General features: G+C 35.8%; 1 protein-coding gene and 1 long non-coding RNA gene across 3 annotated transcripts; one reads left to right on the top strand and one right to left on the bottom strand.

Annotated features, from left to right (window-relative positions):
- Positions 1 to 681: 681 nt before the first annotated feature.
- Positions 682 to 6,395, top strand: LOC142164163 (uncharacterized). Its single transcript, XR_012694699.1, has 2 exons — positions 682 to 1,413; positions 6,117 to 6,395. It is a non-coding gene; the product is annotated as an uncharacterized LOC142164163 (long non-coding RNA).
- Positions 6,396 to 7,436: 1,041 nt separating this feature from the next.
- Positions 7,437 to 12,744, bottom strand: LOC107808271 (uncharacterized). 2 transcript variants are annotated; one of them, XM_075221415.1, is made up of 5 exons: positions 12,617 to 12,744; positions 11,822 to 12,011; positions 10,804 to 10,902; positions 9,881 to 10,032; positions 7,437 to 8,153 (listed from the first exon to the last, which is right to left on the bottom strand). In XM_075221415.1, the coding sequence occupies exons 2-5, from the start codon at positions 12,005 to 12,007 to the stop codon at positions 7,763 to 7,765; spliced, it is 828 nt and encodes a 275-aa protein (XP_075077516.1). In that variant the 5' UTR covers positions 12,008 to 12,011; positions 12,617 to 12,744; the 3' UTR covers positions 7,437 to 7,762. The 2 variants fall into 2 exon arrangements, with proteins under 2 accessions (XP_075077516.1, XP_016488271.1); XM_016632785.2 differs by lacking the exon at positions 10,804 to 10,902.
- Between the last annotated feature and the right edge of the window lie 431 nt (positions 12,745 to 13,175).

The following is a 13,175-nucleotide window of genomic DNA, read 5'->3' as shown; positions in this document are numbered from 1 at the left end:
TTCACTTCTGAATACACGTGACCTGATTTCTTTATAGCCAAGGATATGTAGGCAGCTCAGATACCAGGGCTCGGTCACATTCTTCTTCCTCTTAGTTTTTGGTCTCGCTAAATAAGGGTCGGGTCAAAAAACCTGTCTAGTCGTTCTTTGTCTGAAAATACTTCATATTTCCAGTCAAAAAGGGGCAGCTGTAGACATGTAATTTTTGACCCTCCCCGAGATTTCACCCATTTTAGCGTAAAATATTTAGTTTAGGCCTAATATCGATATTTCAAGTAGTCTCGACTCTTTTACTTTATTTTATCAAAAAAATGAAAATTACAAAAAAAAAAAAATTCTTCTTTTAGTTGCTTTTAGTTTATTATTTTTCGTAAAACTAAAAAAATACAAAAATAGTTCCATATTTCTCTATTTAATTCACGTATTAGATATTTTTAGAAGGATATATTACTTTGAACCTATTTCTATTTTATTTTAATATAATCTTTGAAAATGCCAAAAATAGTTTCAACTTTAATTTGTAGTTTTAATTTAAATATAATAGTTTATTAAAATCAATTGAGATTTATTTTATACCTTGTTATAGTATTTTTAAAAAACAAATTAATTTTTCAGCATTTTTCTAGCCCAATTTAACCCTAGCCCATGTTTTATGTGACCCTAGTACATAAAAGACTACACCCTTTTTCATATTCTTCGGGAACCTTAGACAAAAACATACAACAAAACCCTAGAGAGCTGTTTTTGAAAGAAGGAACGACCCACCCCTATGATTTTGGAGCACCCAGCAGCCTTCTTCAACCTTAGAACCAAAGCAAGCTGAACCCTAAACCCTAAGAGACCACCAGCCGCCGCCAGCCTTAACGCCCAAGACTCGTCGGAAAATGAGCACCAGTGCCGCTGGCTACAAATCATCCAGCCGCCAGTCATCTTTTCCATCTCCAGCTGTCCACCACCGGCCATCTCGCCGGAATTCAACCACCTCCATACACAAACGACCTCCATCAGCCTCCACCCTAACCCCAATCTCCATCAGCGACCACACCCCGCCGAACCCCACCCCAAAAAATGACCTTAGAGACGAAGAAAAATAGCAGCAATTGCTGCTTCTTCAACTCCTCCTCTTACTAACCAGTGGCGAACTCGCCGGAAAATGCACAGCCAAATCGCCGGAAAGAAATGGGTCACGTTGTCATCCAAGGTTCGTCGGTCCCGGTTCGTTTGTGCAAGGATTCACGTTCGGGTTTTGTTTTTACTTCTGTTGCTTGCCTTATTTGATATGCAAAGAAAGCAAATTTCAGTTTGTTCAATTTGTCGTTGTTTGCGCTTGTTCGAGCTTGAAATTTCGTCACTGACGTTTTATTTGTCCGTGCGCTCGATCAGAAATTAAGTATAAGGAATTTGCTTGCTAAGGTTCACTCTAACCCCTTCTCAGTTGTTTCAATGCTTGGTTACATTTTAATGTTGAATATTTTTTGCCCTGCTTGTTTGTTTTATTTTGCTACTCATTTGTTCTGTTTTAGAAAATTTAATAATGTTCTCTTTGTTTAATTTTGTTTCTCTTCGTTGATTTTGTTCTTCTGTGGTGTTCATTTGAAAATTCCAAATAGTGGATGCAGGTTAAGTAATCAGGGTCGTTAAGAGTTTATAGTGAATTAATTTGGGCCTTTTAATAGTAATTGGGTTTGGATTTGTAGAAATGAAATCAAAGTGGATGTTTGGCTGACACCTTAGGCTTTACATGGATATAATCTTTAACGAGTTTACGTTTTGGATTATTGTTATACCATGCCAATTTGTTCAATAGAGTCATAGTTTAAATTAATATGTTTGTTTGATATTTTCGTTAGAAGCATGCTTAGGCTGACAATACTCGGGTAGGCAAGCATTACGATTTTGTTAGTTTCAAGGCGAGAGGTCGTTCCCTTAGTTAAATTTATCTGGGGAATGCCCCGAGGGATTTGTATATATTTTATTTCAGGAGTATGCCCCGAAGTGAATGTAACGAAGGCCGCATCTACACCGTGGAGGAAGTATAGTGTAGGTTAGCTTAGGATTTTATTTTTTATTATTTTTATTTTTATTTTTCTTATATTAGGTGGGGACGACCTCGATCCTCTTTTGTATTTATTTTTGTTTGTGTGTTTTCACCTCAATTTGAGTATTCTTAAAAGCCAACTTGATCATATACGCAACCGTACTAGTTACGAGACTCGGGGAATGCCTAATACATTCTTCCCAAGTCAAATGAACCTCCTTACCCGAATCTCTGGTGCAGACTTAGTTTCGGAGTTCAAAGTGTTTTAAAAGGAAAATTTATTTCTTAAAAAATGGTGACCTGGCACACCGAAACCAATGTCAGGTGGCGACTCTGAGTTATTTCCTTTTGAACACAATTTTTATCACGTTCTAATTGGAAAACCCTTTTCAAGCTTTACAAATCACTTTTATATTTTTAAGAGGGTTAGTGAGGTTTGTAAAAAAAGGGTGTGACAGAGGAGAATGAAGAAGGATATCGTTACATATGTGGCTCGGTGTTTGAATTGTCAATAGGTTAAGTATGAGCATCAGAGGCCGGGTGGTTTGTTTCAGAGGATTGAGCTTCCCGAGTGGAAGTGGGAGCGGTTCATTATGGATTTCATTGTTGGACTCCCACAAACTCGGAGGAAATTCGACGCAGTGTGGGTCATTGTTGATAGGCTGACCATGTCAGCGGATTTTATTCTCGTGACAGTCTCTTATTCTTCCAAGAGGTTAACTGAGATCTATATCCAGGAGATTGTTCGCCTTCATGGTGTGCCCGAGTCTATCATTTTGGACTGTGGTACGCAGTTTACCTCACGGTTTTGGAGGGCCGTTCAGCGAGAGTTGGGCACACAAATTGAGTTGAGCACAATGTTTCATCCTCAGACGGACGGGCAGTCCGAGCGGACTATTCAGATTTTAGAGGATATGCTCTGAGCTTGTGTCATTGACTTTGGAGGCTCGTGGGATCAGTTTTTGCCTTTAGCAGAGTTTGCCTACAACAACAGTTACCAGTCGAGTATCCAGATGGCTCCTTATGAGGCTTTATTTCGTAGGTAGTGTCGGTCTCCGGTTGGATGGTTTGAGCCGGGAGAGGCTCAGTTGTTGGGTATGGATCTGGTTCAGGATGCCTTGGACAAGGTCAGGATTATTCCGGATAGGCTTCGTACAGCTCAGTCCAGGCAAAAGAGCTATGCCGACCGCAAGGTTTGAAATTTGACTTTCATGGACGGTGAGCATGTATTGCTTCGAGTGTCGCCTATGGAGGGCGTGATGAGATTTGGGAAGAAGGGCAAGCTTAGCCCTAGGTTCATTGGCCCTTTTGAGATTCTTGATCGAGTGGGATAGGTGGCTTACAGACTTGCATTGCCGCCGAGCTTATCAGCCGTGCATCCAGTGTTTCATGTGTCCATGCTTTGGAAATATCACAGCGATCTATCCCACGTGTTAGATTTCAGCACTGTCCAGTTGGACAAGGACTTGTCTTATGAGAAAGAGCCAATAGCTATTCTAGATCGGCAGGTTCGTCAGTTGAGATCGAAGAGTTTTTCTTCTACTCATGTTTAGTGGAGAGACCAGCCTGCTGAGGCATCGACCTGGGAGTCCGAGTCCGATATGCGGAGCCGTTATCCCCATCTTTTCCCCGACTTAGGTACTTCCTTCTTATGTCTGTTCGAGGACGAACGGTTGTTTTAGAGGTGGAGAATGTGTCGACCCAAAAGGTCATCACTTATTTTTAAAATGAATTCTTCATTCTAAGGCCTTAAAAACCTCTTTCAGCATCACCTCAATTTGCGTGTGCAGTCCGTACGCGCGTAGTCGGAAAGCTAATATGTGAAAATTTGTGAAAAATATTGAGATTTTGACTTAAAATGCATTTAAGTTGACTTCGGTCAACATTTTGGGTAAACGGACCCGGAGCCATGATTTGACGGTCCCGAAGGGTCCGTAAAAAAATATGGCACTTTGGCGTATTTCCGGAATCGAATTCCGAGGTCCCAAGCCCGAGAAATAATTTTTTTAAAAAATTATTTTCTGGAAAATTCTATGAGTTTTGGAAATGAAATGCATTTAGAATTTGTTGGTATTGGGCCCGTATTCTAGTTCCGGAGCCCGGTATAGGTCTTATATGTGAAATAAGATAAGTCTGTGAAATTTGGTAAGAAACGGAAGTCGTTTGAGGTGATTCGAACCCGTAGTTGTGAAAATTTATGTTTTGAAAGTTTTGAGATTTTTTTAGATTTTCATACTAAATTCGTTGTTTAAGAGGTTATTTTGGCGATTTGATCGCACGGATAAGTTCATATGATGTTTTTGAGTTAGTATGCATTATTGGTTTGGAGCCCTGAGGGCTCGAGTGAGTTTCAGATAGGTTTCGAGAAGTTTTTGAACTCATAAAAGTTGCAGGTTTTTCAGTTTCTAGTGTCTGGTGTTGACTATTATGCGATCGCATAGGGCCTTTCGCGATCGCATAGCTCAGTGTTAAGGGAGGAAATCTGTAACACTATGTGATCACTTAGCATGTTTCGCGATCGCATAGAGTGGTAGGTAGGCTGGGGGACTGGGGTAGCTTGTTCTGTGCGATCACATTTCCTCATTCGCGATCGCGTAGCATAGGAAGCAGTCCACTATGTGATCACATTCCTTTCTTCGCGATCGCATAGACCAAAATCCGCACAGTTATTTTTAAGTTCAAAAACAGAATGTATTAAGGGAATTTCACCATTTTTCACAAACTTCTTCTTCTCCACACCTTTTGGGCGATTTTTGAAGAGAAACTTCACCATAGCTTCATAGGTATGTAATCCTAAGCTCGTTTTCTTCCATTTTTATCAACACCCATTAGATTTCTAGGCCTAAAACATGAGATTAAGGGTAGAAAGTTAGGGATTTGTGTAGAGTTAGGGCTTTATGATTATTTGGGAACTTGACCTCGTTTTGGGGTCAGATTTCAAAACAAATTATATATTCGGGCTCGTGGGTGAATGGGTGATCAGGTTTTGGTCCGAACCTCGTATTTTGACCAAGCGAGCCCGTGGTCGATTTTTGGATTTTTGGGAAGAATGTTGGGAAATCTATAATTAAGCATTGGAATTGAATTGTTTAGCATTTATTGATGTTATTGAGTCAAATATGTCTAGATACGATTGATTTGGAGTCGGGTTCGAAAGGAAAAGTGGTGCTTGAGGCCTGATTTGGATCATTGTAGTCGAGGTAAGTGTTTGGTCTAACCTTAGCTTGAGGGATTAGGAGTTGTGTCCTATTTGCTACTTGTTTCTTGTTGAGTACGACGTATAGGCATGGTGACGAGTATCTATATGTTAGTGTCGAGCATGACCATGGGCCTTAAATTGAATTATGTTGTGTTATTAAATAATACTACGGATGCTTAAGTTGATGATTCTCTGTACTGAGCAAGGATTATGATTATTCTCGTGGAAATTAGTTATGACTGAGTATTGGTGTTAGCTGAGATAGTTAGATGTTGGAACAAGTTTGGTTATAGCTGTTTCTCCCTTGCCGGGATGTAGTTTACTTATACTGTCGATTCCCTTGCCGGGATAGTGTAGTTCTTGATTGCTCCCTTGTCGGGACCCTTGTTATGATTGTTGTTGATATTATATGTGGATCGGGTTGCATGCCACAACAATAATATAATTGGATCGGGTTGCACGCCGCAACAATGATATAATTGGATCGAGTTGCACACCGCAATAGTGATAAATGATATGGATCGGGTTGCACACCGCAACAGTGTTGTTATGTGATAGGATCGGGTTGCGCGCCGCAACAATTGATGAAATAAAGTGTTTATAAATTGGTTACAAGTTCCTTATTGCTTTGTTGTAGATTCTAAGTTATCCTTATGCCTTTTCTTGATTTACTGTTGATATTGACATACCCCCGCAGCATGTACCCCCTCTCATCTTTACTTGCTGTTCCTGTTTTATTTTCCGTTACATATTATATAACTGCATAGGTTTATTTGGTAGTATGGTCCTAGCCTCGTCACTACTTCGCCGAGGTTAGGCTAGACACTTACCAGCACATGAGATTGGTTGTGCTGATGCTACATTCTGCACTATGTGTAGATCCCAGAGTAGCATTTGGGCGGCTGTCTTCAGTCCAGCTAGAGATCCCGAGGTAGTCCTGCAGGCGTTCGCAGGCCCGGCGTTCTCTTCTATCTTATTATGTATTTTGTTTTCAGTTGTTTCCGAGACAGATTGTACTTTCCTTTCAGACATTTGTTGTAGTATTCATAGACAATCTGTGATATTGTGACGCCGGATTCTGGGTAGAGACGTATGTTGGCATTGTCGTACTGGCTTTAGTTATTTTATTAGATTAAGTCTTCCGCTTGATTTTATTCATCGTTAATATTTCAATGTTGATTAAATGCTAATTCAAATTGTTAAAAAGGGTTAAAATGAAAGAGTTAGTGATTCTTTATTTCGCGGCTTGCCTAGCTTCTACGAGTAGGCGCCATCGCGACTCCCGAGGGTGGGAAATCCAGGTCGTGACAAAATCTCGAAGAGCTTCCAAAAGCAAAAATGCTCTTTTTTTTTATTTCTCACTTGGTGTTCGGTATCCACATTGGGGCCCGACTAAATCCGAATTCGCATCGGAAAATTCAAACATTGGGGGGGGGGGGGTAAAGTGCTCCCCAACAAAGGCGACTCCATACCCAGAGCTCGAACTTGAGACCTCTAATTAAGGATGAAGGAGTACTTACCACTCCACCACAACCCTTGTTGGTAGAAAAAGCAAAAAATTGTTGAAAAGTCAAAACATGAAAGGATAAAGTTTTCTTGCTATCTTGATGATATTATTGCTCGTTTGCTACTGCTTCTTGTGTTATCTTTCCTTGATCCGAGGATTTCTATCGGAAATAGTCTATCTATCTTCTCAAGATAGGGGGTAAAATTTACGTACATACTATCTTCTCCACACATTGTTTTGGAACAATGATTTTTACTAAACATGATAACTAAATGGGAATTGGCAGTTCGTTAAAGAAGAATAAACGTAAAAGTCGTCAATCCAATCGCTTAAACTAAAAATAGTCTACATATCACACCCTTTGGGGCAACGTTGAAGTTGTCTCTATGTGACCTTTAGGTCACTGGTTCGAGACGTAGAATCAGGCACTGATGCTTGTATCATGGTTGGTTGCCTATATCACACTCCTTGAGGCACGCCCCTTCCATAGACCCTGTGTAAATGTATGATGTATTGATATTTCGTGCACCGAGCTGCCCTATGTATAATTTATGTATAATGTATGTATACCGTATATAATTAATATATAATCTAAGTATACCGATTAGAAAAAATAAACAGTAAATCCCCTCGACTATTTATGTAAAGATGTCGTTGGTAACTAAAAGATACCCCACCTTTCTCAAATTCACTAATCATAATCAGATAGGATCATTTGAATAATCCTTTATTTATGTTCCTTTTTCTTTCTCAAACTCTTTTACATTCATGTAAAGCAACAGAATAGCAATAAGTTTATTGAAGCTCTCACTCAAAGACGAGCCTACATTATAGCTTGAGGGGTAATCAGTACCCGAAGTTTCAGCAAAAAATTCATGTATACTTGTAAATATCTCCAAAAATTAGTCAAATATTAGTATAGACCCCGTACCAATCTTTATGAGCAGTGATAAATTTATACTGAATATCATAGAGCCTCTGTGATCACCGAATCCTGGGTCCGCCTCTGCCTCCGCTCTCACTTGGCTCCAACACCAACATTTCCCAACCAAAAAAGCAAAGGAATTTGAGACAAGGCAATGAAAAGCAAAATGTAATTTCTTTTTGTTGAATGCTTTTCAAAGCTCCTAACCTCTGCAATTAGGATTCTTTTCATGGTTTTTATTAAGAAAATTCCCATGCAAAAGCATTCAAAAAATGTAATTAAATGAAATGAATAATCCCAAATAATCCTAGCAATTAAAATGACTGATGCTGCTACAAAAATGTAGCCACCATACGCAACCATGTCAAGAAGTGGCACTTCTCCACTTCCTAAAGAGTGTAATGTGGCTTCAAGTAAAAGGATTTGCAAAAGCCAACAAAGTAATCCTGTTGTGAATTGTACACCTAAAGCTTCTGGACTAAATCTGCAACAAAATCACAAAAGAGGTTAAGTTTTATGCACTGATATACGGGTGACAATAGCACGAACTAGCCAGCTTTCAGACTGACAATCGAAAAATAGCCAGCATTTATAAAATCACGGAAAAATAGTCATTGTTTCACTGAAACACGGAAAGTTCCAGCATAATATGCAGGATTATGGAGCTCTTGCGTGTAAACGTCCAGCATATTATGTTGGAACTCCAGCACACGGAAAATTTCAGCATAATATGTGGGATTATGGAGCTCTTGCATATAAATTTCGCACATATTATGTTGGAAATGCAGCATATTATGAAATTATAGCACATTATGCTGGAAACTCATATGAAAAAATTCGAAATCCAACATATTATGCTGGAATATTTTTGGATTTTAAGGATGTTTTTGTTCAGATTTATCTTTATATGAAAAAGTGGCTAAATTTCGATTACTTTTGAAATGTGACTATTTTTCAATTACCAGTTGTAACTATTTTTTATTTTATTTTCTCCCGATGTTAAGATATTCACACAAGTCAGGCCATCTGTAAAATAATTGCAGACAAAATTTTGGAATCTTTACAAAAATAGCCACTTTTTTAATTGATATACATAAATTATGCGCTGATTAAGAAGATTAATGTAGTGATGCAGTGTCAAAAATATTTGTACTATCAGATCAAATTACAGATATTTTTTTATGATAAGCATTTTGATCTAGTAAAAATGGTAATAACCTACTATTGATCACAAGTGCACCAATAGTACTGATAATGTAAAAAGGATTTATTTTGCTTATGTATACAATTTAAATTCAATTATTAAAGAACGATGAGAAGCTTGAAATGCAACAAATACACATTATTTTGAAGAATTAACCTAAATAATCTCCTACTCAACCGCTTAAACAAAAAATAAATGGCGGATGCATAATATATTTATAATTTATGTATAATATATATATAATTGTATATAATTATTGTATAATCTATGTATACCAGCTACAAAAATATTAAAATTGCATAAATATGACACTTTTAGGGGTGATCTTTAAATTTTAGCACCTACTTACGCTATGAACTTTAAGGTCACAAGGTAAAAGTGTTGCTCACGGGGTGAGCGAAAGGCAACACTTGTTAAATTTAAAGTTCTGCCGATAAAGCAAATAGGGACAACAGTTTAAGACCATCAACTTTAAGGGCTATTTATGTACTTCACCCGAAATCCTCAGGATATTTGCTTAAAGATCTTTTATTCATAGTTGAAAATCATCTTTATATATGATTGAATTTTTAATTAGAGTATACAAGTTAAATGGGAGAAATTCAAAAATAGCCATATTTACAAGTGATCATTCAAAAATAGTCACAATTTTAAAAGTAATTGAAATTTAGCCACTTTTCTTGTAAAGATAAATCTGAACGAAAACACTGTTCAAAATTCGAAACAATACTCCAGTATAATATACTGGAGTTCCAGTATAATATACCGATCCAGCATAATATACTGGAACTTTCCGCGTGTTGGGGTTCATACACAGATGCACCGATCTCCAGTATATTATGCTGGAACTTTCCGTGTTACAGCAAAATAGTGACTATTTTTCAATGATTTTACAAATGCTGGCTATTTTTGAATGACCAGTCCAAAAACTGGCCAGCCCATGCTATTTTTACAAGTTAAATCTATAACATATAAACATGGAATTTCTTTCAAATTAACCAACTTACTTGGTGGTAATGCCCAAGAAGTAGCCAGCAAGAACCAAATAAGTACCAAAAGCCATCATTGGGATGTACAAATCAGGTGCATTAATATCATAAATTGGAGGTTTAAATGAAAATTCTCCTCCAGCTAAATCAGCAGTTCTCATCCAATGTCCCTATATAAAAACATATTTAGGAGAAATAAATATACAACTCAAGATCAAGAAAATAAATAGAGAAATTCAGGACTTTTATAAATACAGTTACCTTATGTACCCCTACCAAGACACTAATATATATTTTATCTGTCCCAATTTATGTAATACATTTTTTTTTAGTTTGTCCCAAAAAAATAATAGCATTTTACTTTTAAAAATAATTTAACTTTAAAATTTTCATTTTATTCTTATTAAGATGATTTATAACTATACAATTATTGAGTTTTAGTTGAGGTCTGAAATAGAGAAAAAAAATGATGGAAAATGAAAATTTTCAAAGTTTCCTTTTTACTAAGGTTCGAAACTTTGTCGCTCGTTGGAAAGGAAGAGGAATATTGTTATGCTTATATATAGAAGCATTTTTTCTAGCTCTTAAAGAGTTGAGAAGAAAGCAAGTCTTGCGGCGTCGACGTCATAGCTCGGCTATACTTTGGCTTCAAATTCGGACACACAAGAAACTTTTAGGCTCGGAATAATTTTTAAATTGTGTTAATTAACATTTTGGTTTTCTGGATTTCTATTTATGAACTGAGTAATACTAATACAAATATCTATAATTTATTTAAAATAACAAGTTTAAAAAAATCTTTCGTTTTTTCTTAAACCCCTGATCACCCAAAGTGCATCACATAAAATAGGACGGAGGGAATAACTTAATACCCTTCTACTATGATATTAATTCCAATAAAACAAATGCACTTATAATATTGAAAATGTTCTAGTCTTTACCTTGTGAAGAAATGGGAATAAAATCACCTTCAATTTATTCTTCACGTATTCTTCATTCACTTGAAAATAATACTTAGGATTCGAAATGTATCTGCTAATCTGTGAATCTCAAAAAAAATTAGAAAATAAAAAATACAGTAACAATAATTTCATTCAAATTCAACATCCACACTCTAAGATTTACTATTTAGAAAATATTAACTACACCTCTTTTTCTTTTCTTTTAAAAAAATGGTACTCCTTCTATTTTAATTTATGTGTTTTACTTTTCTTTTTTGTCTGTTGAGAAAAAATATCACTTTCTATAATTAGTAAGTCTTTAACTCCAATATTTTACACGGCATACATGTTTAAAACTACAAAATTCAACAACAATCAAACAAATGGGGTCTGGACGGTAGAGTGTACGTATACATTAGTCCTATATTGTGAGGTAGACAGACTATTTCTGATAAACCTTCAACTCAAGGAAAATATTTTCAAAATAAGTCTGAAAAATACTAAAATAAAGAAGTTATGAAAAAAAGTATTGATAACAGAAATAGTAAGATAACTAAAGCAAAATAAAGAACAGTAGCTAGTAATAAAATAAAGAAAATAAAAAATAAAAAAGATAGTCTGATGCATTAAGCTCCCCTATGTGCGGGGTCCGGGGAAGGACCGAACCACAGGGTCTATTGTACGCAGTTTTACCCTGCATTTCTGCAAGAGGTTGTTTCCACAACTTGAACTTGTGAATAATAAAATATAATAATACTCGTAAGGAGAGGAAGGGGTAGATAAGGTACTCTAAACTAGAATCATACTCTCTCCCACAGAAAAGAGAGAAATCGCTTGACTACCTACTAACATTTCACCCTAATTCTCCACCTTTTTGTTTATGACTATAAGATTTAAGGACATTTATAGATCTTCATTTTCAAATTAAAAAATTTAAAAGTCTGTCTTACTTTTCTTAGACGTCGTACTCAGTTAAACTATAACACATAAATTGAAACAAAGAGAATATTAATCTTACATTGCTTTGAACATAGTCAGAACTTGAACCAAAAAATTTCTCCCCATAAGCACCAAGTTCACTTTTGATAAGATCAGATCCAGCACCATATAATACATTCCCAAGTGAATCAATTTGCTGAGTACAAGTTGTTGGTGTGAAAAACCTTTTCTGATATTCTGATGTTTCATACATTGTTGACCCCATTATACTGCACAAGAAAAACAATCTTTTAGTCATTTTTAAAATAAAATAAATCTATTTTATTTATTTTTCTTCTTCTTGTTTTTAGTGCTTACAAGAAGAAGCATGAGTTCAGCAAAATTTAGTACTCGATTTAATATGAAATACGAGTAATTTCAACAAATATTAAATTCAGAGTCAATAATTCAAAATTAGCAAGATATGCTCGAACATGTTCTACTAAAAAAATTAAAAGTTGAACTCATTATGTTTAATTTTTTAATCCACTTTTACAATAGATAAATACAAATATCACAACAACAACAACAACAACAACAACAACAACAACAAGAAGCTCAGTATTTTTCCACAAGTGAGGTTTGTGAGGGTGAGATTTACGGAGCCTTACCCCTATCCGACAGAGACGATGTTTCCGATAGAGCCTCAGTTGGAGAACGGATGACAAAAGTAATGATAACAAAAAAGAATAACAATAAAAAGGAATAAATACAAATATAAATGATCAAAGTACGAATATTTATCTTCTAATTAAGCTACAACCATCAATAAATGTGTCAATATTATCAAATATATTGAGAATATTGTAAAATGGTAGTAATAATAATCTTATACCTTAGTTGCTTCTCTTTTATGAATTTGAAGAAGCTTACTCAAACACCATGAAGTTACCTTGCTTCAGCTTCTTTGAACAAATTAAAAGAGGGTATTGCTTGTGTTCTTTTTATATTTTTTTGAGGATGAAATTTTTATTACTATTTTTTTAATTCTTGTTAATTTTGCATGGTATGAGATGGCAAACTTTTAGATGGTACGCAAACCAATGTCACAAATTTTCTTAAAAGTACTGATGACTGAAATGGCAGTTGTGTTTTAATGAAACTGTAGCCACCGATCAGGGCGGTGCTGGAGCGCAAGTACTACTTCATTCTTAATCAGAAATTTCGATTTAAAATATCTGATGAAATCGCATTTATTAGAAGTATTGTATTTGCAAATATAAAATTTTCGGTGCAAATCTAAATTTAATCAGGCCCGATATAAGCAGAAGTGGAGCCAAAATTTCAAACTTATGTATTCGAGATTCTAATCGTTTTAAGTTGCTAGGTTCTAAATCAATAATTTATATATATTTAATAAAAAATTTAAGACAAATACAAGGTTCGAACCAAAG

This window comes from Nicotiana tabacum, chromosome 9 (genome assembly GCF_000715075.1).
Source record: "Nicotiana tabacum cultivar K326 chromosome 9, ASM71507v2, whole genome shotgun sequence".
NCBI classification, from domain to species: domain Eukaryota; kingdom Viridiplantae; phylum Streptophyta; class Magnoliopsida; order Solanales; family Solanaceae; genus Nicotiana; species Nicotiana tabacum.
This window is presented reverse-complemented; position numbering and strand designations above follow the sequence as displayed.

Bases quoted from the DNA above. Each gene is read 5' to 3' on its own strand.
- LOC107808271 (XM_075221415.1), bottom strand. From the start codon at position 12,007: ATGGGGTCAACAATGTATGAAACATCAGAATATCAGAAAAGGTTTTTC. The intron at 10,903-11,821 runs GTAAGATTAATA...TGAGATTCACAG, and splicing joins CTGACTATGTTCAAAGCAAT to ATTAGCAGATACATTTCGAA. The intron at 10,033-10,803 runs GTAAAGACTAGA...GTTTTTATATAG, and splicing joins TATTCCCATTTCTTCACAAG to GGACATTGGATGAGAACTGC.